Source organism: Megalobrama amblycephala, linkage group LG14, assembly GCF_018812025.1.
Source record: "Megalobrama amblycephala isolate DHTTF-2021 linkage group LG14, ASM1881202v1, whole genome shotgun sequence".
Taxonomy (NCBI): Eukaryota; Metazoa; Chordata; class Actinopteri; order Cypriniformes; family Xenocyprididae; genus Megalobrama; species Megalobrama amblycephala.
In genome coordinates, this window is record NC_063057.1 from 6,364,293 (window position 1) to 6,389,878 (window position 25,586).

At 39.1% G+C, this 25,586-nt stretch overlaps 1 protein-coding gene across 3 annotated transcripts in view; it reads right to left on the reverse strand.

Annotated features, from left to right (window-relative positions):
- ano2b (anoctamin 2b) overlaps window positions 1–20,713 on the reverse strand; it is a 42,205-nt gene extending 21,492 nt beyond the window's left edge. The window contains exons 1-16 of one of the 3 annotated variants that reach the window (XM_048154716.1): window positions 20,600–20,713; window positions 20,010–20,167; window positions 18,774–18,812; window positions 18,131–18,466; window positions 11,761–11,859; window positions 11,380–11,537; window positions 11,162–11,216; window positions 10,855–10,906; window positions 10,156–10,211; window positions 10,027–10,074; window positions 9,872–9,936; window positions 9,511–9,645; window positions 8,820–8,980; window positions 6,971–7,053; window positions 6,401–6,481; window positions 5,910–5,996 (exon numbers count right to left, since the gene is read on the reverse strand). In XM_048154716.1, coding sequence (XP_048010673.1) covers window positions 5,910–5,996; window positions 6,401–6,481; window positions 6,971–7,053; window positions 8,820–8,980; window positions 9,511–9,645; window positions 9,872–9,936; window positions 10,027–10,074; window positions 10,156–10,211; window positions 10,855–10,906; window positions 11,162–11,216; window positions 11,380–11,537; window positions 11,761–11,859; window positions 18,131–18,466; window positions 18,774–18,812; window positions 20,010–20,167; window positions 20,600–20,630 — 1,644 coding nt within the window. In that variant the 5' untranslated portion in view covers window positions 20,631–20,713. Of the gene's footprint in view, window positions 1–5,909; window positions 5,997–6,400; window positions 6,482–6,970; window positions 7,054–8,819; window positions 8,981–9,510; window positions 9,646–9,871; window positions 9,937–10,026; window positions 10,075–10,155; window positions 10,212–10,854; window positions 10,907–11,161; window positions 11,217–11,379; window positions 11,538–11,760; window positions 11,860–18,130; window positions 18,467–18,773; window positions 19,249–20,009; window positions 20,168–20,599 lie in introns of those variants that run through there. The other 2 variants (XM_048154712.1, XM_048154715.1) reach the window with 2 other exon arrangements.
- Between the last annotated feature and the right edge of the window lie 4,873 nt (window positions 20,714–25,586).

The following is a 25,586-nucleotide window of genomic DNA, read 5'->3' on the forward strand; positions in this document are numbered from 1 at the left end:
TTTGCATAGAAGTTTTATTATTTAGATGGATCTTTTAAGAACTGTTCACTGAAAGATTCTTTGGGGAGCCCAAAAAGGTTTTTCTATGGCACTGCTGCAAAAACAACCCTTTTGTAACCTTCATTTTTAAGAGTTTATATAAAACCAACACATCAGCAACCATCCGGCTTGTCGCCTTTTGTAACGGGATGATCTCTTCATTGACGAGACTTCATGTCAACTTGACATCACCAACATTGATCTGCCCAGCAGACATGAAAATGTCAATTGGCTCAGGTTTTGTTAACGCGTGGTCGCCAACACGCACATACTCACTCGGACGACACACTAAGCCCTTTGGGAAATTAGTGACAGGATCGCCAGTGTGGGGATTTCCTCCACGGCCATATGTCGCTCTGCAAAGATGCCGTGTTCACATTGACGTCACCGTACGCCCCGTTCTCTCAACCCCCACCCCCCGAGCATACTGTAAGCCAGAGAAGAGAGAGAACAAGAACCGGAACCACGCCACTGCCCACGCTAGCAAACCAAGAACATGTAAGCCGCCACATACGCAGCTTTACACAATGCAGAAACATTACAGAAAGGATTGTATTTGTGTTAGCAATACACACACACACACAGCCTACTAGTGAATATTTTAGTATTTTTAAATATAGCTTTTGAGGTCTTTATTAGCGATAAAAGAGGCGGAGGTCCATTAAGAGTGGCTTGACTGAAGATTGTCTTTTGGGCGTCGGGTACTGAAGGGAATAATCTGATGCGAGCCCCATCTGACAGATCTGAAATCCCTTTAAAATACACTCTCATCTCTTTCCAGCTCTGTGCTCTGATCGGAGAAGACCACCAGAGCAGGATTAGACACAAAGAAACCTACATGCTTCAGATCAGCAGGGATCTTTCTAATAAACGGCTTGTGCAGGAACGCACCAGGCCATAGATTAAGTATAGGATGAATGACATGCAAAGTTAAAATATGCAACATTATGTATTAACGTCCCAGACGTCCTGCTCAAACTTCAATATCATCATGATCAGACACTAATAAAATCAGAAAAATCGCCCTCATCACACACATGCACAATCAGAAAGCAAAACTCTGCTTGCATAAGAATTGCATAAGATATTAAAGGGATAGTTCACCCAAAAATGTAACCAAGCAGATCTCGCCCCCCATTCCTACCATAGTAGGAAAAAAATACTATGGTAGTCAACGGGGGGCGAGATCTGCTTGGTTACAAACATTCCTCCAAATATCTTCCTTTGTGTACAGCAGAAAAAAGAAATTTATACAGGTTTGGATCAATTGGAGGGTGAGTAAACGATGACAGAATTTTCATTTTTGGGTGAACTATCCCTTTAAGTGTTTTATTTTTAGTATAATTAAAGAAAATCTTCATGAGAAGCAAAGTATACAGATGTTTACTTGCTACTGCTTTATCTTATATCTTCTGAATATTTTTGCTACGACACTTTCAATCTTTGGCCAAAGAGAGTTTTAGTCCTTTGGACCCAGAGTGAATGAATCTGAAGGCAGAATTTATTAAAAAATTCCATCTGCATTGGAAAAGCACAAATAACAACTCAGTTAGAGGTCAATCGTTTTATCTTCTCCTCCCGAGCCAGATGCACACTTTCAGAAAGCAAATGCAACTCTCCTCCTCAAAGATAATGAGGAATGTTCCCTTACTTTGCTTCTGGAGGCGATGAAAACATTTTGCTCTAAAATTAGCCACGCAAAGGGTGTGCTGCATTTTATTAACAAACGTCACTAATGTGTCCTAAAGATAGCTGCCAAGATGACATAGTTATGCGATAAAGGCTTTTAAAGAGCCGAAGATAAGAGCAAACCCAACCGAGCGTACGAGGGAGTGGGATTCGAGTGTCCCGTGTCTCCATGGAGATGTGAGGGCTTTGCTTAATTCAGAGGTTTGGCGTTCAGCCAGGCTCGGAAGGACGCTTGCATATATGCATAAACGCACTGGAGTCTAGTGCTCTCTGCTGGTCAGTCTGTGTAGCAAACTGCACTGAATATAATTCCCATCTCTGAAACTTGCACAAAAGTCTCTAATCTCTCATAGAAAACTTCACACTTTAACATGTGTGTTAAGAAAAATAAGCGGATGAATACCTTTCATCATCTGCTCTCTTTGCAGTCACCCCAAACCACACACACACACACACCATGTGACGCTCTTAAATGAGTGATTTCACTAGATTTACTGCCTCTCCAGTATTTAATAGTTTATTCTAAGGATTTTGGGCCTTGTGGCAATACAAATGAGCTGTGAAAAACACAGGGAGCTCTATCAACACTCAGTCACGAAATCCTGTGGGCTGTGGTTTCTCCAGTCTCATTCACCACAACATCGCTTACATAAAGCGGTCAGAAACTGATGAGTATCAAACTGGACCCTGGTGACTGCTGCTTATTTGCTCTACAGTGAATTTGTGCTAGATAATATACTTGTTTACCATCCAAATAAAAATGAAGTACAAATTGCCCTGTTTACAACGTCTGGCAGACCAGCACTGATCTGATTTTAAAAATACCACATATCTGTGGTAAGTCCAGGGTGTTTTAAATGGATTCATTAGGATGTATAGTCTTGATTTAAGGTTCTGCAGAACATCTAGGTCAGGACTGACCGTAGGCCATGATATCTGGGACAGAGTAGCTAAACATAAGAATGAGGAAAAAGCGCCATAATGCAAGTGACAAATTTAAATCTGTGACTCTTGGACACAAAGGCCTCCAAAACAAAAAATAGGCTAAACATTAGGTCAGAGGTCACTAAATCTGTCCAAAAGTATGCCATATCATGCCTCCTGTTCGGAACAAGTTTTAATAAGGAATATAGATGCACAATGAAACCAGAACAACCAATCAAAACAAAAAAACATGAAAGAAAACAAGACATTAAGACATGTCTCAGTTGCACTTTATTTTACAGTATGTGCACTTTCAATGTCCTTACAGTGTACTTACCAAGAAAGCAATGAATAATATAAAGCGACTAGATGGGTTAAGGTTAGGTTTAAAGGGTTAGTTCACCCAAAAATGAAAATAATGTCATTTATTACTCACCCTCAAGGGTAGGTTCAGGACTAGTACCTAGTTATTACCCAGTTATTATAATTACTACAATTAGTATATAGTAAACAGGACTGTAAAATAAAGCACTACCCATGTCTCTTTAATTACTGTTCAGTGGTTTTTAGTATAATTAGAGAGGTTATGCTTAAAATATAGAAAGAATTTGCCAATTTGATACCAAGAACAAACAATTCAAGATATAGTCTCTGAAAACAAGACTTTTATGATTAAACTAAACTTATCTTAAGGATATTCAGTTTTTTTTTACATGCAATTTATGGGATGACAATATACAGGTATGCTGAAGGATATCATGTTTATTTGCTACTGACTGCCTGTAACAAATTTCTTTTGACTATCTAAGATTTGGTGCCACAAACCTTTCAATCTTTAGCAAATCCAGTTTCTTCTGTAAGCCCTCATTGTAGCAGCCTGGTAAACACTTTAATTCCTAGCAGACTGAATTTTGATTTTTTTTTAATTATTATTATTATCATTTGTAAAAATAATCCTTAAGGCCACGAACCTCACAGTGAGTCCAGGCTTGGTTTTAAACCAGGATTAATGTTCTACAAACCCTGGGAAACCTTAAGAAGCTTGAACTACTAACACAGTTGGACTCGTAACACCACGCACACCCACGGAGAAACGAGGCTACGGATGCTGGTGTACCTGTTTACAAGCCACATCATGTATAAACTAATAAGTCTTAATTTATTGGGCTAATTTGCCTAATTACACTTCATGCATGACAACAGCCTCAAGAAATGATGTCAAACTGACGAGCATGACTTGCATGTTTCGACCGAAACACTCAAATCTCTGAGGTTCACACCTTATGTGTGAGCAGTAACGAGACCTTCCTGGACAACATATTTATTTAGTGAGCGTATGTTTTTATAGTGACCTGCAGTGTATTTCCTCTCGAACAGCTCACTAACACACTTGACCTTAGGCAAACCTTTAATGTTGTTACGACATGACTAACGTTGGGTTACATGAAGCCAAAAGAGCAAACTGACGAGATCTAATTGTATTAGCCCCACATGCACGTCCTACAGCAAGAGGATTACGGCAGTGAGAGACGGCCACATTTCTCATGCCAACGACCCCGTTGTGACCACCCCACCCAGCTGAGCCCCTCTGACAGACACATGGGCCATTTGCAAATTAAAAGGGGCTCAAATTCTCTCACTAAAAGTGCTGTGCATGTGTGAATGGGCTGAAAGTTATTCTTTCAGGAAATGGTAATATAATAAAGGACAGAAAGAGAGGCAAGACACCCCTGGTGAATAGGGTAAAAAAATTCAACTAATAAGCCGTTTTTCTACCGTCGGGTCAAACTGTTCTCTTTGCTCTGCTTCTATTCCATGCCGATCCGCCGCAGCCGGTACGGATCGTTTTCCAATGTGGGGCTGATAACAGAGCTCTTTGGAATGTAATACAGATACGTCAGTCATTGCCTTGGTAATGCAAGAGTTTACAGACGACATGAGAAGCAAATAGTGACCGTGTTATGGAGAATGATCAGATATTTATTATTAATTCGTGTTCACGTCACTCTAATAGTGTGCTTAGCCAGCTACAGAGAAACTGGTAGCCAGGCAACAGACAAGTGACCAATCCTGAGTGGTGACGTCACTTACACACATTCTACCTACATGTGCCAACCGTGCTGAGAATTACGGATAACGATTGGTAATCATGCCGTGCCGTACCAGGCTCAAATGGAAAATAACTGGAATCGTTCCTTACCGTTCTTAGAATCGATGGTGGAAAAGAAGCTATAGATATCACCATTCTTCCCAGTTGATTGATTAGAAGAATTACAAACAAGTTTTCTGGGTAACACTTTAGTCTAGGGTCCAATTCTCACCAGCGTTGGGGGTAACACATTACAAGTAACCGAGTTACATAATCAGATTACTTTTTTCAAGTAACTAATAAAGTAAATGCATTATTTTTAAATTTACAACAAAATATCCGAGGTACTTTTTCAAATAAGTAACGCAAGTTACTTTGTTTTCCCATTTATTGGCTGACAATTGACACATATTAATGCCTTATTCTGCATGACCATATTCTACATCCCTTAATCCTACCACGAAACCTAAACTTAAAAATTACCTTACTAACTATTAATAAGTAGTAATTAGGAGTTTATTGAGGCAAAAGTCATAGTTAATAGTTAGTTAATAGTGAGAATTTGAGCCTAATCTAAAGTGTGTCTGTTTTCTATTGTTTAAATATGCAAATGATCAATTATCCAATTAAATGTGCACTAATTTGCATAAGTTTACATAAGAGAAACAGAACAGGCTTGTTGTATAAAAGCATGCAAATTATATATGAACAAGCACCCTTGTGAAAACCTTCAGAACACACATAGGAATGAAAGTTTGGTAAGTGCTACTAAAGTGGATGTTTCTGGCTCTGTGCACGAGGGAAAAAGTCATTTTGAGAAAACAGCCTTTAAAGATAAGTATTGTGATTGAAATGTGAAGTGTAATAAAGGTGTATTTTTAGATGATTTCTTTCCGCCAGTCTGAAACAACACATTATGAAAAGCCAAATAGCCCAAAATCTCAAAACTGGCCAGTGGATGAGAAAACAATGTTTTTGCCTGTAGACAGAGTAAAAAAACTTTCAAAATGAAGACAGAGCTGGATTGCTGTCACAAAGCATTGCAGTTCAAAACCTTCCAACCTCACAACTAGGGAGTATTATATAGAAACTGTAACACACGTAGGTGGAAACAAGGCTCTTGAGAGACTGAGGCGAGAATGAGAGAGAGAGAGAAAGCACCATTTACCGGATTCCCAGCTGCCATGGCTGACAGTAACCTCTGCCTCCATTTGTCCTTCCCCAGTTCCCCGCTCTCGTCCACAACTCTCTCAGGCTGGAACACACAGATCTTAACCGTCACACAATCGCTGGCGATAGAGGGCAAAACTCAAGCTAACAATGCAAATCTCGGATTTCCATAAACCAAACCAGATCTTCCTTTTTTCTTGAGCATCACCAACGCAAAGCGCAACCTACGAGCCCCAAAGCGCCGGTGCCAAATGCTTCAGGCCGGCGCAGTGCGTGATGGGAAGGCTGTGCAAAAGGCCCACAGCATTTGGCACCCCCTCATCTCTGCCCCTACAACCATGGCAGTTCCCTTTTTGACTCTTTTCAATAAAGCATTTGCATATAGCTCCTAAGCCAGAAGCCAAAAGAAAATATATTTAGATCTTTTTAAGTCAGCCATTAATGAAATGCATTATGCATAAAGCAAGTAAAAAAAAACATCCTGCCCACCTCATTTTTGTTCTTCTTATTTTTCTTCTTCCTCTGCCTCTTCTGAAGGAGTATTGTTTCGTATTTAGGTCTGGGATGCTCCTAAAGACAAGAGGACAAAGAGGCAATTGCTTTCCGCTCTGTGCCAGACCCAGTGGACTGCTGAAGATAGAGGAGTTTCAAACCATTCAAACAGGTCAAAAATCCAGGGCAACACAAGGACAAAATGCAAAGTCAGACTCAACATCTCAAAGAGCAGAGTTTCAAACGTAAAGCTCAAACCTTCGCTTTTTCCTGGTGGCAAAGATTGCGTTTAGAGAAACAACAAGTTAACATATTGGTGAGTCCATTTTTAGGCCGAGACCACATGAGGACATTCACACACAGAGTTGGGGGATAAACTTTAATACTATCGGATAGAGACGCCACCATTGTGTCGCAACATATAACAGTCAGCATTAGTCATTTTCAGTCGGTCAGTGTCAAACAAACACTGTGTCATTGAATTCAGCTTTTGGCAACTGCGTTGTAGTCCAGACAGGCAAACACTAGTGAGTAACGTAATGTGACTGTGTATGTGTGTGAACGTACCTCCTCCTCCTCCATGCCTGTCAGATCCCAACTATAGTTCAAACTGATCTGTCTGCGCTTCCAGTGCTCTAGAAACATGGCAGCTAAAGAGAGAGAGAGATGAGGCGTACAGTAAATGAGTGCTGACAAATATGAGACTAGTGGGAAAAGAGAAGCAAAAGATGATTTATAGCAGGCAAAATGACATTTCCTCATGTAAGATAAATCACATCTCATCTACAAAACCATTAAAGGGACACTAAAAATGAATTATTCTGCTTGTTCAGTTTAACTGAATTGAATAAAATGAGTTAATCCAAAATTAATCCATTTGAGTTGAAACATGAATGATTTTTGTTGCGTTAAAGTAGCACTATAAATCTGGGAACATGATTTCCACTTCCCATTATGCTTTGCATTGGGCTGGATAAGGAGAGTAAATGTTGAAATCGAGTGTTATTTTATGCATTTAGCGTGATGAGAAAATGGTGAGACTTGTTATTGTTTAATGCTCTATTATATTGGTAATTAAAGGAGTTTCTGTAATGTTGGTGGATTTCAGGGTTACCATTGTGGTGAAGTATAGAGATATGCTCGAGGACCTGCTAATAAAAATTCAACTTTAAGTTGCTTTAATAAAAAGTAAGTACTATGGGAAGCTGTGGATGTAACCAGAACCATCTTCTGACTGCCATTGTGTATGTGCCACTTGTATGTGTAAAGTTTTATTTACTTTGCTAGTATGTTATTTTCACAACCTGTTATTTTATGTCTCCATCATGTGGATCCACCATTTATGAATAATTTTGTTTATACATTTCCAAATATGTATGATTATTTTTCTTCAGTCAAACACAAAAACAGATGTTTAGCAGAATGTTCATGATGCTCTTTTCCATCCTATAAAAGTAGTCCACATGACATGTACTGTATAATACAAGTCTTCTGAAGCTGTTCGATAGCTTTGTGTGACCGACAGACCAAAATTTAAGTCGTTATTTGCTGGGAATCTTCTTCACAGATCCAGATCACTGTATATTTCTCTCTTTGACAGCCCCAGTCTTCATTAACTTCGATTATACTTAAAACCTATAGCTATGTAAGTAAGTAAAGCTAGGATATTCCTCAAAAATATTCCTTTTTTCACTGAAGAAAGAAATTCATATGAGTTTGGAATGACATGAGGGTAAGTAAATGATGTGAGCTATCCCTTTAAATCCTCACATCATAGACAGTGTGTGCTTTAAAACGGTATTGGATGGCTAATCAATACATCTCAGCACCTGGATATGAACAGTTGCAGTCTCTCTACACGCTGCTGGGGGTCTCTGTATGAGTAATAATGTATAGCTTCTGATACCCCACGCAGGTGCCAAAGACGGGTCAGTGTCAGGAATTGAGCGGTTTCACAATGCCTCCATCAGCCAGGCCCGGGGATGCAGGCAGTGACAGAAAGAGGTAACACTACTCTCTGGCCATTCAACATCTCTTCAACTCCATCACTATGGAGACTGCAGCACTTCTGCATGTTAATGCTAGCCGCTTGAACTGGTCTCATATTCAACAGGACTAAATCAAGCTCTTCAAGTAAATAATATACAAAAGTGGCTAACATCTAAACTAGGGCAATCATTCTTGTGTTCAAAAAAAAAAAAGACATTTAAGGCATTTAAAAATATGCATTGATTTTGATTTCTATCTTCATGCTTTTATATGCCACAATAATTACCTTCACATTTTTAATCATTTGACACCCCTAAGTTAAATGCTGATGTATGAATTGTATGAGTACGAGTACTCATCGCATGTCACTAATGGAATAAAACAATAGAAATCATGATAATGAAATGAGAGGGATTTTGGATCATACCCCAGAGGGACATGAAGATGGCGAAGAACACGGTGGCCGGGTTGTCAAAGAGATGGCTGGCACGCGCTGTGCCACACGCTGTGCTCAGATGCCAGTAGTCACATGCCCGATCGCAGAGGGGACACATAGTGAAGTTCTGATCCTCGTCACACATCTCCTGGCTGGCAGAAACACACACACACACACAAAATTAGACACGGCCACGCAACAGTCCAACGAAATAAATTAATTATAGCCCTGATATGGTGCAGCGTGTTCATCCATCAGCATGGCCCAATGTCTAAAGTATCAATTAAAAATGCAACACTATTTTATCTTGTGACCTTGGAAAAGGTGGCTGCACCGGACAGAAAAAGTTCACTGCGGTCTCAAAAATAAAATTGTCTGGTTCACCACGTACTCACACAAGTACTTTAAAATTTAAACGGATCACAGTATTCCCTGTGCTCCCCTGGGACGTTTCGGTCACAAATGCATGCTGAGCACATTCTTGCAATTCTAGCATTAATTAATCCCATGAATCAGATGCAACAACATAAACACCAGAACTATGTTCCTTGATTCTAATTATCACTTTAATATCAGTGGAATATAATAATCACAGTCAGTTACTCTCAACCCGGCAGCTGCCGCGTGTCCACCCACAACAGGGACCCGTGCCCAGCTCTCGATGGGCTTTACTGGCACAAACCTAGGTATGTTAGTTTCCACAGTGGCCCAGCCGTAGAAGAACACGATGATGCCCACCACAGATGCAGGGATCAGAAGCTGAGTATAGACTCCAAGCCAGGCAAAGTAGAGACCTATCTTCTCCCCGAAGTACTTCCTAAAGGTTACACAGAAAACATGGGAGAGTGCATTGCATCAATGAAATATTAATCCAACTATATTAAATTTAATATGTATTTTTTAAAATCAAATTCACTTGTACTCTACATTATAATGCAAAATTTAAAAAAAAAAAAGAAGTAAATTATTATGCATGAAGAATGCATGTTTTTCCCCCTTATATCTTGTGATGTCATCACAGGTCAAAGTGATTTGACAGTTACCTGATAAGATCAACAGGCTGATACTTGTAAAAAGCACCATATCTTGCCCATTCATCATGTAACAGCTGAAACAGGTGCAAAAAAATACAGAATTTGACAATATTCTCCTTTCTGATTCATTGAAGAAAAAAAAAAGCAACACAATAGCAGCATACTTGTCTGTCGTTCTTCCCCTCAGCTTGTCCAGTGGGGTGAAAGTCTCCCTGTAGTCATACAAAAACACATTTCAAGTCAGCCTGACAGGAGAAAGAAAGTACAGAAGAATCTAGTAAAAAACAACTCACATCATGCAGCGGGAATGCTGAGTCATAAACCCCGTTAGCTATCAGCGTGGTGATACCTGCAAGGCAAAAAAGAGAGCACCTTAAAATACTCGACATCATCCGCGGGAATAATGATTGACTGCTATGACTTTAAAGTGACCCAACTTCATTGCTTTTGGAAAGCCGGCAGCCTGAGTCCTGGAGGCGGTAGACAGCTGACATGTAGAACACAGGCTTTAATCAAAGTAATTAATCAGTCCTCAAAGGAACGACACGTACGCTCTGGTGATTAGCCCTCAATTAATAAAGTAGTTCCCCAGCAACAAGCTGGAAAGACCACCACTACCCACCGCCCCCCTCTTTCCACCTCAATGGACCCGGCTTCAATTCGGATCCCAATCCCAGAACTTTATGACCCAATTTACTCTTGAAACCGAGTGAGAGAAAGTCTGAGAGACAGAAAGACAGGGAGGGGTAAGGATGGAGGACTAAAGAGAGCATCAAGCCATCCCTTCTGCCGGATAGCCTCGATCTCCCAATAGCCCCCGGTGGTCCGTCTGCGCAGTAGCTTGGTCCAAGGGAGCATATGGCGTGGGCTTGTGTTGCACCGTCCCAACTGCAACCGGGCCCACTTCCAAAACTCACATTCTGGCCCTGACTATCCTGAGGATTCCCTGAACAGTAGTCCATACTTAGGTTATGGATTAACGTATTACTAACCCATGGTTTGGCAGGTCCGTGCGCAGGCGGTGCGTCTGAGGATTTCATACACCTGGGGCAGACAGCAAGAGAGAGAAAGAGTGAGAGAGATACAAGCAAACAATAAACCTGTAAATTGTTCTTGGAAAACTCCCGGTGGAATTGGTTTCCTAGAACAGTGCCTAGAGACAGCAGTCTCCTGCTGCTAGCAAATAACTTTTGTTCCCTCTTGTATATCGTGTTCTCTTCTCAACAACCAAAGAACACGTATCTCATTGTACCGTTCTGGCTGAACAGAACTTTCACAAGCGAAGCAAAAAAGACTCACTATTCGGCTCCTTGTGGCATTGTCGAAGAAGGTGTCCTTTGACTTGATGTTGTACCTGCAAAAAGGCCAAAAATAGCGATGATGAGACATCCGTGAGTTACACAGATTCCTTTGGCAATCAAACAAATCCTGTCAAGTCCTCTAAGAGGGGAAGAAAATCCCTTGCGGCCCACGATGACATTTAACCCCACATCACCCCAACCACGTCAGGCTCTTACAGGTGGAGCTTGTCCCGGGAGAAACAGTGAGAGAGGAACTTGGTCCGGCTGTGCTCTTCCTCCTGATGGGGCACTTTGGGCTGGAACGGTTGATTTAACTTCCGCCACACTTCGTTCATGGTGGCCGTCAGACCTTTTTCTTCCCTCAACTCGTAACTCTGAACAAGAGACAACATTTTTATGGTCAAAATCAGCAACAAAGCATCAGATCATCAATCAGCATCATTCTTTTGTGCTTTTCCCTCTTTCCCTTACATACATCAGAGAAACACTACATAACACAAGCAGGGACTTCTGAGGGCTTGTGGAGAACTCACATAAGGACATCCTGAGGGACTTATGTCTGTCTTGAGACTAAGAGAAAGCTCTGCTGTATCCTACCTTTTTGGTGGGCACCTTGATCTTGAGAAACTCTGCCTCTCTGCTCAACACCTGCCAAGGTGCATGTAGCCGGATGAAAGCATGACCATGAGCCTTGTTCTGGGGAAAAAATCGAAGAGAAAGGTCTTGACATGTTGCCTCCATGTTGATTTGCATCATTTTATGAATCAAAAGTTACAATCAGAGGAACTAAAAAAACCCTAAAGTATAAGCAACAAACCTCTTCTTAAAGGGATAGTTCACCCAAAAAATGAAAATTCTGTCTCGCCCTCATGTCGTTCCAAACCCGTAAGACTTTCGTTTATCTTCTGAAAATAAATGAAGATCTTTTTGATGAAATCTGAGAGCTTTCTGTCCCTCCATTGACAGCTACGGAACTACCATTTTGATGCTTCAAAAAGTTCATATAGAGATCATAAAACTAATCCATATGAATTGAGCGTTTAGCCCAAATTTTCTGAAGAGACTTGATCGCTTTATATGATGAAGAGATTGAATTTAGGCTTTTATTCACATATAAACATTGATCAGTGAACATAAATAGAAGCTGAACTGAACCTGCTTGATGCGCGAGAACAAACCTCATTGGTTCTTGCAGATGCTCAAACGTGATTCATAACACGGGAATGAACCTCACTGGTTCTCGCACGTCAAGCAAACATGCTTGAGCTTCCGTTTACCACAACTGATGTATGAGTTTATTTACATTGATGAATGTTTATACGTGAATATAAGCCTAAATTCAATCTGTTCATCATATAAAGCGATCAAGTCTCTTCAGAAAATTTGGACTAAACCGCTCTATTCATATGAATGGAGGGGCAGAAAGCTTTCATATTTCATCAAAAAGATCTTTATTTTTGTTCCAAAGATGAACGAAAGTCTTACAGGTTTGGAATGACATGAGGGTGAGTAATTAATGACAGAATTTTTATTTTTGGCTGAACTTTCCCTTTAACATAGACTTTGGTTGAGGAGAATTGAGACAAGATTAACACTGACCAGTATGCATTTCCAAAGGAATTTTACTTACCACACTATTTTGGTATTTAGTTTGTGTTAACTGTAAAATTGTACCTTTAGCGGTATAACAGCTTGTCATTGAAGCTGTACCCTTAAAGGGACAACATTGTACCTTATCTACCCCTAAAATGTGCACATTAGTACCTTAAAGTTTTAAAATGTACCCTTGAGATACTTTTGTTAACCTTTTAGAGGTAAATAAGGTACAAAGATGTCCCCAGTTAAGTTATTGTCCCACTAAAGGTACGATTTTTGCACTTTTTTCTAGGAGTGTGGGAAATGCATTTGTGCAAATTCTTAAATGCTTTCATTACATGAAAGCATTTAAGAACAACGAAATCTAATGCAGCCCCTTTATAGACTGGGTAAACCCAGCCTGATCTGCCAGCGATTCGATTTCGCTCGGCAACTCAGTCTGGAAACCCGTACATTCATTTCTACTGCTTCTGTTACACTTTTGCGGGAACCAATCACAGACTGGCTTATCCACCTTGCTCGCTATTGGCGGGTATAACACGATGACGATAGAGAAGCGTCGGCAAGCACGACCGTCAATCCAATTCCTTTTAACCTCTCGACGATGCTGAATGACTTCTTTAGTTTAGCAATCAAATCGCTCGATGCCATTGCTGCTTCTGCAAACCGCTGATCAATGCTACAAACCAATACAAACTAAACCTGTCTGGAGTTTTCGCGTCGCTCTGCAAAGTACGTCACCCGGATCGTTGATCTGATTGGTTGAAGGACTAACCAATTGCGTGAATAATGCTCGTTGATCACGCCTCTTGTGCAGTAGAAAATACATAGCCGACTCCCCAGACCAATGTTCAATTTTAAATTGAGCTTGGTCTGGTGATAGCCAGACAAGCCCCTTTATCCATTCTAGTAGGTTTTTGGGTCATGGATTTTATGATTAAAGTGCATAAATATGTTACTTGAGCTGCAAAGTTGTCTAAATTATCTCTTTTAGGTAAGGCTATTCTAGTTTCTACATTGAGTTACACCAGCCTCACGCTAACAAATGAAGTGTTTAAGTGTCATTATACTTGCATACTTTAAACACTAATTTGCAGTGCTGCCCACTTGCCTCTTAGGTTTCTATAAAAAAAATATATTAAATGCATTTTACATTCATTTAAGCATAGTGTGAAAATTATTGCCGGTGATAATCGATAGCATGCTACAAACACATAAACTGAAAATAACCCAGAATAGGCCATATCGATGTCAAAAGAGTGGCAGATTGTCATCAAGCCCGTCTGAGAGACCCTAAAGAGGGACTATATATATTACATAAACTTGGGGGGTATGGAAATGATCTCTTTTTGCAAGTTGTAGCCATGAAATCCAACACTGTAGCTACGTTGTGCCCATACAGAGATGACAGTAACTGTATCTGTCTGGCAGTGGTCAGCCATGCCATCTAAAGAAGCATGTGTTAAGAAGAAAGGAAGATGAAACTGAAAGAGACATTGAGATGAGATGAGAGTGATGAGACAGAAAGAGATGATGGAAACCTGAGGACATCCTCACCGCCCCCTGCGTTCCAACACCACGGGTGTTTTTTCTCTGCCCCCTCAACACACACACACACCCACAAAGGAGAGATAAAAATAACATGTGGATCTGAGAAGGTTAATTAGGATAAGATATTCCAATTAGTACTTCATCTCAGCAGGGTAAGGCAATTAGGTCGATTTGAGCACAGTCTGAGCGGGAGCCATCGCTGCAGAAACCGGCTGCGACTGACATTTGAGGGGCTCCCAAAGACCCGTGAGCGGAAACGGCTCTTCGTGGCAGGTTGAGCCCTGCCTTTGACATTTGGCATAATTAAGTCAAGCAAAGAGATGAGAATCAACATCTCTGAATGGACGCAATCCTGAGAATTCACGGCTCACACCAAAGATGCAAACTCTCGCCTGAGAATCGAACTGAAGTCGCACTTAGTCACAGACAGACTGACTTCACAATTAAAGACTTGCGAACAGACTTTAGGTCTACAAGGAGAAGACACTGTCCAGATAAAAGTCTCTCGCACATGCTGTAACTCTAGTGATGCGGTCATTTTCTCCTTTATTACACAGCAGTGATTCAACACGGTGACTGTACACTGAAAAAAAGTGTATTGGATTTACATGATTTAATCTTGTACATCGGTCCCACATGATTCAATTAAGTTAAACAAACGTAATTTTTTTCATGTAACTTCAAGTCATTTTAAGTGACCAGTTAAAGGATTAGTTCACTTTAAAATGAAAATTACCGCAAGATGTACTCACCTTCAAGCCATCCTATGTGTATATGACTTTCTTCTTTCTGATGAACACAATCAGAGTTATATTAATAAATATCCTGACACATCCAAGCTTTATAATGGCAGTGAACTTGACCAACAAGTATGAAGCTCAAGAAAGTGCATCCATCCATCATAAACATACTCCACACGGCTCCGGGGGGTTGATAAAGGCCTTCTGAAGCGAAGCATTGTGTTTGTGTAAGAAAAAAATCCATATTTAACAAGTTATAAAGTAAAGTATCTAGCTTCCGTCAGACCGCCTTCCGTATGCAACTTACAAAAAAAACACAACTGATGTCGTGTGGAGTATGTTTATGATGGATGGATGCACTTTCTTGAGCTTCATACTTGTTGGTCCCATTCACTGCCATTATAAAGCTCAGGATATTTATTAATATAACTCTGATTATGTTCATCAAAAAGAAGAAAGTCATATACAGCTAGGATGGCTTGAGGGTGAGTGCATCTTGGGGTAATTTTCATTTTAAAATGAACTAATCCTTTAATCCTCAAAGTGAATTTTATATGGTTGCCTGACATATTCATTTGTCATTCAAATTTCATATATTCATTCAGCAAATTTAATTTCATATATTTTACTGTGTCACAACAAATTTTAAGACTGCACTAGCTAGTTAACAAACTTTTAGTTAGAATAAGCACAGATTATCATCTTAAATACTAGGAATTTAATTCTGCCCTAACAAATCTAGTCTAAACTATCTAATCTAATTCCAACATAATTAAACATTAAACACTATTACACATTATCAAGTCTCCCCTTTTCTCATCTTGCTCAAAAACACATAAAATAACACTTAATTTCAATATTTACTCTCTCTTGATTCAGCCATATGCAAAGCATGCAGTGAACTAACAAGCACTGCCCAGTTTCAGTTAATGCAACAGTTAATTCAAACACAAACAGATTAAGTAAACTTAAATTTTACATATATTTAAGTGAACTGAACACAATCCAATTAAGTTAGGACAAAATGTATAGAAATTGTGTCATTTGACTTAATCTGAACAAGCAGCGAAAATAATTTTTCAGTGTAAATGCACCATGCGTATATTCCCACCACTGAGAACGAAGCACTGGTCAAACCCCAAAAGAGATCCTTGCAGAAAAGGACAGCAACCACTATCTGATGCCAAATTGCAACAAACTACAGGACAAGTCTTCTGACCACATTTTCTCTCTGTTAGACTGTTATTTGTTTATTTTATATTTATTTATTGCCTCCATAGAAAGCCAATGTTATCCATCAGACTGGGGCTGTTAAGACAAACAAACACGCTGCCACCGAAACATGATACCAGCTGCAGCGACGTCCCCTTGAGCATTGAAGATATTCAAAACAAAACTTCACTCCCTATAAAATCAATCCACTAGGCAGTTGACAAATGAAACAATAAACCAAAACTAGCCTATATTCTAAAACTCACGTTATCTGAGACAGCGTATCCGCCAGAGTGATAGTAAATTGTAACAATGTGTCGAGATAAGAGGAAGACCGCAAGTGAGACACGGTTAACGTGTGACTTGACCCGTTGTCCCTGTTCAGGCTGCCTGCAATCAAACTTCAGTTACCGGCTGAATAATTCAGAGTGTCTGACTGCAGGTATTTGTAGCGGTCACAGAGCACACCTCGAAAGAACCGCCCGGGGCAAAACATTATGTAATGATGGTGATCAGACAAAGCAGGAGAAGGGTGTTGAATTAGGGTTCAGTGATCATGATAATGAAGGTGATGAAAGTCATCATGACAAAGCTTGTCACTAAAGGCACATCTTGCCGCCTTACCAGGCTTCCCACTGGGAAATGATGCTATAGAGAGAGCATTGTTTCATACCTCAATGTTAAGCATGATAAAATATGTTTACATGGTAAAAAACACCCCAAATTGTTTTATAAAAGCAATTCTAAATGATCTGAAACACTCATATGATTAAGAAAATGGGGAATCTATCATTTACAACAATAGCAAACCGTTAAATTTAGAGCAGAAATTTGGTCCCTTTCAGGCTAGGGTACAGTTAACTCAGTGTGCTGTCAAAGGCCGGTTCACAGCTCTTCTGTGAGAGAGTAGACAATCACTACTATTACCAGCCTGATAATCTTACTTGGCTTCACACCACAAGCATTCACACTCTAATCACCCTACAGATGAAGACACACAGTACAAAACAATCACAAAGACTGAGGCGCACAATAACAAAGTGTTTTCTGCCATCGTCTATGAGACAAGAAAGCATGTCAACTAGCTTTTTAAGTAAAAGATTAGGAGAGTTCACCTAATTCCCCAGATACAGTATAAAAACAAGCTCACTGGCAGCAGATGAAGAAGAGTTCATTTGGGACCATTAATAATACCATACAAATTCGGTCCAATTACTTCATAATGGGCGATGTTTAAGAGTAATGGCTCACATAACAAAACAATGATATGTGGATGATTCCCAAGTTGGTCTGATGCCCTGTGAAATGGTAACTCTATCCAATACTAGATGGCATAGTAGGACTTGGAAAGACTAACTAGCTCATAATTCACGCACACAAATAAAGTAAACAATCTTTAAGAAACCAAGTTAAAGTCCCTTTTCACAGTCAAGATCTTATTTTTTAAGATTTGTTGGCTATGGAGAGAAACGGTCACTCTTAAAGATCATGATTGGTATTGTTTTTGGTATTGTTCTTTCTGTAAAATCAGCAGCAGATGTGGCCCTTACAAAGATCAAAAATGCAATTAGATGCATCTGGCTAAAGCAAAATCAATTGGTAATCTTTTTCTTTTTTTTTTCTTCTTACACGTTACATGTAGCTACTTGTCAATTGTGCGTAATTACATGCATCTAACCCTAAACCACAGCCTAATCCTAATCCTAACCCTATAGTAACTACATGTAGTTAATTCTTATTACTCAGTACTTAAATCTATAATTACACTGTAACACAGACACCTTAATAGAGTGTAACCAATCAATTCATTCTTGAATGAAGGCATGTAATATTCCACGGTAACACCACAAAAAAAAGATTCCTCTCACCTCTTTATCACGCTCAATTTCCAGCCCAGCGTCCTTTAAATTGCCTTCGAACTCCTCTCGGATCATGACTTTCTCCCCATCGGCGGGGTCCGGGGGTCCAACGTCCACCACCACCTCCGCAGGTTCATCCTTCCCTCCCTCTGGGTCTTTTTCCTCCACTCCTAAAGGATAACTACCATTGGAGATGGTGGACAATCTGTGTTGACTAGGAGAGCCCCTGACGAAGGAACGTTTTCGGTAGTGGTACACCAGCACATAGTCCACTTTCCTTCGGCCGTCAGCAAAGTACAGCCGTTTGCGAGGGTCCTGGTCCACGTCCATCAGGCTGTTGGCCACCTGAACAGGTGAGAGGAGAATACAATGTACCCAGGCTCAGTGTTCATCAGCAGTGTGTGTGCATATCAAATTCAACTCAGAAGAAAGGGAGGAGGGAGTACGGTGAGGATAGATGTAGGTCAGACTATTGCTTCTTAATTTGGCTGCTCTCAATACAATTTAGATTGAAAGTGTGAAGGCAATAGACACCTTTCATTGATGCCATTTATTTCTGGGTTATCCTTCAATCACTCACTGGCTGTAGAACTCAAGCTAACCAGTTTGAGTATTGCTAGTAGTATTCTTGAGAAATCAAAAGCATACTCACATGTATCTTGTTGTCACTTGTCTGCAGCATGTTGTCACACTTAAAGAAAAACACAAAAACAAGATGAAACTGCAACAGTTCCTCGGCGTTCCCGGGAAATTGTGTGTGTTTCTGGTGGCATGCCCGCTTCTGATGTCACCCTACAGAGACGCCACCATCCATCTTTCCCTCTGTTTATCCATCGATCTCGCAAAGCATGAAATCCATCCGTCTGTCTGAGTTTGGCACCGTTGATTGGGAAGCGCAAAGCTTTGCTTCACGCACAACAGAACGCATCTCCACAGAAACTTCTGATTTGTCCCTGACTAATTGTCCCTGGAGGAATACCTGCGCGTCTCCATGCGCCAGAGCGCATCATTACGCGCCGGAGGGGCTTGCGCGCGCGTGTAAAGATGGAGTCGCCAACAGGTTGAAAAAAATCTGCGCACATCCGTTTAATGCATAAATCGACCTCTACGAAATAGCGCTTGCTTTAAAGCTTAATAATAAAGGCTTCAGTAGGGCTAAATGCCCACATAAGCACAATATGCTCGCTTCTACATTTAGAAAAAAAAAAATGCTAGATATTGATAGAGTAACACATTACTTGTCGTTAAAAGAAATTATAACAGAAGGTTGTTGCGAGTAAAAATCATTTTAAACTGATATAATGTAAAATAGTGTAGATAGTGATCAGGCAGAATTTGACACTTTATGCAAAAACTTTTGGCATGTTTTTTACTTACTTATTAAGGACACTAATTAAAAATAACCTCTTCATGAAATAGTTTAATAAATTTCGAGTACACTTTATTTTAAGGTGAGGTAGTTACATTGTACTAACTCAAATAAGTACTGAGTAATATTAATTAACCACATGAACTTACTGTAGAGTTACGGTTAGGGTTTGGTTTAGGGGTAGTTACCTTAAAATAAAGTGTTACCAAAATGTCTTGTTAATTTCAGTCACATTTTGCATTTCATAACATCTCCAATGTTCAAACTGCTCCTTTTCCTGCTTTAATAAACAGACATATTTCATAAATTAATCTCCATTGTGATTGATACCACTTTGCGCCTCCATTGCAACAAACCTAGTTATTTAGTGATTTGGGGTGCCTTTAGCACCATTGATCCAACCCCTAATATAGGCATACTTTAGGCCCTGACATTTTATTTCTTTTAAGAATCTACATACACATAACACACAAACAATACAATTATTTGCCACATAGACATGTTCAGCAGGCTACTCACATGATGCCAAGACTCTTCAGTGGAGTCAAGCGGATCATCAAAAATGCATCTGATGGAGTTCATAACTTCAGTCTCAGATATTTCCCTTATATCACTGCAAATAGAGGAGGACTCACTCAAGGCAGTGCTGACTCCATTCAGAACACAGTTATGCACCTCTGTAGATGGGAAACAGTGAAGTTTTAATCTCAACTAATACATTTAACATTTATATTGATCTTACTTTAAGAATGTGGCAGGGTTAAGGATGCACTTCTACCTCAAGAGACCTCAAAAAGAGATTTCAAAAGAGAATTCTTCCCAACTCTTTGATCACAGAAAACAGAAACGCGTGTCTCTTTGCATAAACAATATTCAAGACCAATAACAATTCCAAAACAATTACAGCTTTATTTTTATTTCTATAAATAGGCTACATGTTCAATATATTTAAATAAATGTCATCTCCACAGGCACTCTTCATCGGTAGCATGTTGTCATCCTGCGCAACCGTTGCTTTAATGCGCTTCATAACTAATATCAGGAGCTTTAAAAGCGCTGTCAACCCGTGTATAGCCAATTATCTGTGGACAGGGTTTGTCATGACTTACCAACATACGAACAGGATCCATTCACGGCCATGTCTCCGGTGAGCTGAAGCGCAATCAGGTATGGGGTGATTGAAGACTGTGAAGGCGCAAAATCCTCTCCAGGCTTTGGCCAGGCTTAATTTAATACCATGACTGCTGGAGAGAGAGAGGGCTTATGATAGTGCCAAACTTTAACTAATTTCCAGGACCTTCTGTCACGGGTGAATAAAGCCCACATACCATCCAGTTTCACCACAGATGATTGTTGTCTACCCAGGACTGCCATATTTTGCCATCTATCTATCTATCTATCTATCTATCTATCTATCTATCTATCTATCTATCTAAAAACTGACGTGTTTATTTTGGCTGACAGCATCATTAAGATGATGCACCTGCCCCATGAAGTGCACTCAGGTTGCACACTAAAATATTAGGCTCTAATGTATTGCTGTTTCATACAGAACATCAGAAGACCAGTAAAACATACATTTGAACACATAATTATCATGCTTTTCCTGTTGCCAAGATACATTCTATATCTAGGTCTATAGGAACGCTACACATTCAGATGTGGAATTTCCTCCATTCAGAAGCGGTTCTTATACCCCTCAGAAGCTCACCCACACAACTGCTCTCGATTTGCTTGATTTCCTCTTGGAAACAAGAATGGGGAGTATGCCACGTTTAACTCTTCAAAAGCCTGCCCGTTAAATCAGCCTTGATGCTCTCATTCATTTCACACCTTTTACTTATAGATATATATGCTGTACTACTCACACAGGTCTGGAGGGTACATCTAGCCCACTGGAAAAGGAGGGATTTGCACTATGAAGCCATAATTTTTACATGTATGTATTTATCTTAATCCATTCTCTATGCAAACGGTGGGAGGTTAAGGCAAGGTATTGATCAAAGTCAACAGTAAACAGGCAAACCAACATGTATACAGTGAATTTATTTGTTTGTGGAGAACATTGGAACATCTGAGGAGGTTTGAGCATGTGGGCATTGATGCGACATTAGCGCCCTCTTGTGGTTAAAGTAGTTTGTTCGTTAATAAATTCATCTGAATCTTAGCAGTGTGTGTGTGTGTGTGTGTGTGCCCTCATGTGGTCAACAATCAACATTGCATCCTAAATATCGCTCATATTTTTCTATTCCATTTGAGTGCTGTTGTTTCAATAGCGATTTTAAAAAAAAGAGTTTGTCTAAAGTTTCAGAATGTGCATCTACAAACTAGATTTAAGCACAATAGTTTTGTCTGAGAACCACAAGAGGGCGCTGTTAATGCAGCATCCTCACCACCACGATCCTCCAATGTCCTGCACTCAAAGACCTCTTTTTTTCAAAATTGTCTCTGTGCCAGTATGAATACAGAGTTGTTTTGAAGAGAGATCCTTTCACATAAGGCCTCAAATCGACCCTTCTTTTTCCCTTTCCCTTCTCACTCTCAGTCAGTTGCAGTTCAAATCCATTTGAAGAAATGTTAAGGAAATGCTTAGGCTAAACATTATAAATATCATCCACAGTACACTCTTAAAAATAAAGGTCCCAAAAAGGGGGTTTTCTCAATCATGCCACAGAAGAACCATTTGAGTTTCCCAAAGAACATGTGGAGAACATTTTAACAATCTAAAGGTTCCGTGTGAATTAAAGGTTCTTCATGGAGCCATAGATGCAAATAAAGAACCTTTGTTTAGTGTAGTCTTGTTTACTGTTACTATAGTAAGTACATGTTGTAACGTGTAACTACGTCACCTTAAAATAAAGTGTTACCAAAATGTCTTGTTAATTTCAGTCACATTTGGCATTTCATAACATCTCCAATGTTTAATAAACAGACATCTTGGAGTACAGACATATTTCATAAATTAATCTCCATTGTGATTGATACCACTTTGCGCCTCCATTGCAACAAACCTAGTTATTTAGTGATTTGGGGTGCCTTTAGCGCCATTGATCCAACCCCTTTGCCTCTACTAATATAGGCATACTTTAGGCCCTGACATTTTATTTCTTTTAAGTAATCTACATACACATAACACACAAACAATACAATTATTTGCCACATAGACATGTTCAGCAGGCTCCTCACATGATGCAATAGGTTTCTTTAGCAAAAAGAGGATGTTTAGTTATTCTCTGATGCAGATTAGATGTGGTCATGTCTGTGTTCAGTGTGTGAAAATGTTCACACATTCCAGTTATTGCACTTTTTGTAGTGTTAATAAAGGTGAAAATGATTGATTACCAGTTTACACACGTCACAGAAAAAGGTGCAAAGTGCCATTTTTATACTCTGATCACAAGACAAGACAACTCCTATCTTGTGCTGTGTATATAAATGCCTATAAATGCACAGTGCTGTAGTGATTGATTACATGCAATCTAGATTTAGTAATCAGATTCCAAAAATTAAGTACTTGTATTTAGATGACATTACATTTGAAAATACTCGTAATCAGACTACAGTTACTCTTCTGTTGTTTACATGATGTTATTCTCACAAAGGTAGTAAATTATTCATTGATTCCACTTCTTTGTTATATTTTACATTTTCCTTTCTATAAAACTTTAATTCCTTTCTATAAAAAAGGTGTTAATTAAAGGTCCTTCATGGAACCATATTCAAATAAAGCAAAAATAAAGTTTTAAAACTTAGTTCAAATGCATTATTAAAAAATCAAACAGTGTTAGAAGAAGATGTTGAGGAACATGGAACACTTTAAGAAGTGTTGGGTCGCTTCAACCCATGACAACAATACAAAAAATAGCTAATTCTGCAGAAAAAATGAACACTGTTGTGAAAGGTTATGAGCCAGATTATGACTAAAAAGTATGCAATACGTTTTTTTAGGAAAAAGAGGATGTTTGGTTATTGACGCAGATTAGATGTGGTCATGTCTTTTTGCTCAATATGTGAAAATGTTCACATAGGGCCCACATGCGTGAAATAACAGTTTAAAAAAAAAATCTATTTGATTTTAGTGTTAACAAAACCAGCTGTTGTTCACTCAGTATCCCATCTCAAAATGAAATTACTGGTGAAATGTCACTCTGAGGTCACACAGGTCTTGTGTCTTTTGGGAATGAATAATTTGTGTGCAGAGACTGTTGAATTCAATGAGCATCTTGGATGCTGAGGTGAGAAACACTGTGACTCAGTTCTACGCCATCTGCCTTCTTGACAAGAGCTTCGTGAAGAAAACAGACATTTAATTTGACTTCATTCCATAACTGCAGCTCAAATATTCGGCAGTGTGATTGACAGTCATTGTTTTGTGGTTGCTGTGGGCGACGTGCATCACAGAGATGGACGGGTGTCACAACACTGCGCTGCTCTGACCGTGACAGAATGGGCTCCATTGTTCCTCAACCAAATTGTCAGCCTCACTGTATTCGCCTCTCCACAGAGCCGGCACCACCAGCTTTAGGAAAAATCAATCAAAGCACAGAACTTCTATAATTAGACAGAGGACAGACTTTGTAAACAGAGCAGAAAACATTCAGTGTGGAAGCAGCCGTGAGTAATCATTGCATAAGGTAGCAGTGCATGTTAATTATCTGCATTCTCCGTGTTTTCCGTAAATGCTTTAACAAATATGATTTCAACCTTAAGTTTTGAGGAAGGAAACCATAACTGACTCATTGTGGCCTCACATTAGATGATGTGTCAAGTAGGCTAACATCCTGTAACATTAGATCATATCTGAGAGAGGAAAATGTCTTCATGAGAATCTTGAGGTGGGTTTTTGACAAATTTACAGTCTTCTGTAAATGTAATCAGGGTTATTATAACTTAATCTAAAACCGTAAAAAAACATTTCCGTTACTTGAAATAAAATAAACGTTAACTGAAATTAAAATGACAATATAAACATAAAATCTCATTCAAAATATGAATAAAAACAGAAGGATAGAAATATAACACAGGAGAACTTGTTGCTTGCATACAGAAAGAAGATGATTTTCTTAATCAGTATTTTTGTTGTATTTTCCAGTACAAATATCTTAACATTTTTAAATTAGGATAGTTACTTGAGAAGCAAAATGGGAAAAAAATATATATATATATTTTTTTTTCATTAGGTTTCAGGATTTTTTAATCAGACTTTATTTAAAGATGATTCTCAACTATGTTCTTTGAGCAAGATGTAATGAAAAAAGAAGTGTAATGGGAGTAATTGTTGGCAACATTTTCATAATAATATCTAATATTTCATAGCAATATTGATATGTAATTAGGGTTAGGGTCTTTCCCTATTCACTTGTTGTGTCTCCTATGCCTGATAAACATGATTTAGTCCTGGTGTCCGAAATAAATCTCCTGTTTTATATCAGAAAGTCATATTTCGATAGAAACCCCATAACATTTTCCTGAGATGTTGATTCATAACAAACAATTAGACAGATTTAAATGATAATTACAAAATATTTACATAAGAGTGCTAAATTTGATCATTCAGTCATTTTTAAAGACCAAGGAGAAGTTGTTGTCTTGGTGAAACCTCCAAACATGTCTAAAAGCCCTGAATGTGCTCTTTACACGACATCTAGACTGTACGTGTAGTGTCAGCATAATTCACTAAAATATTATGTCCTCATATGAGGACAGAGGGACCCAGGAAATGAAATCACACAGAGAAACATGTCACAGAAAGGTGCAAAGTGCCATTTTAATACTCTGATCACAAGACATCTTGTGCCACAGTCTGTGTGTGAAAGTGTTGCACCGTTTAAAAACAAGCCCAGAAGACAAGACAGAGAGGTATTGAGAGGACAGTTTTGTCATGTTCAACAATTGCCAATCATTATTTGAGTATACAAATGCATTATTATATTATTATATTTATTAATGACATGAGATGAGCATCAAGAAAGAAAGAAAGAAAGAAAGAAAGAAAGAAAGAAAGAAAGAAAGAAAGAAAGAAAGAAAGAAAAAAACGTTACAGACATATTTCTCTCTCTCTCATGAGAGGTGGGAGTTTACCGCTATAAACAGTCA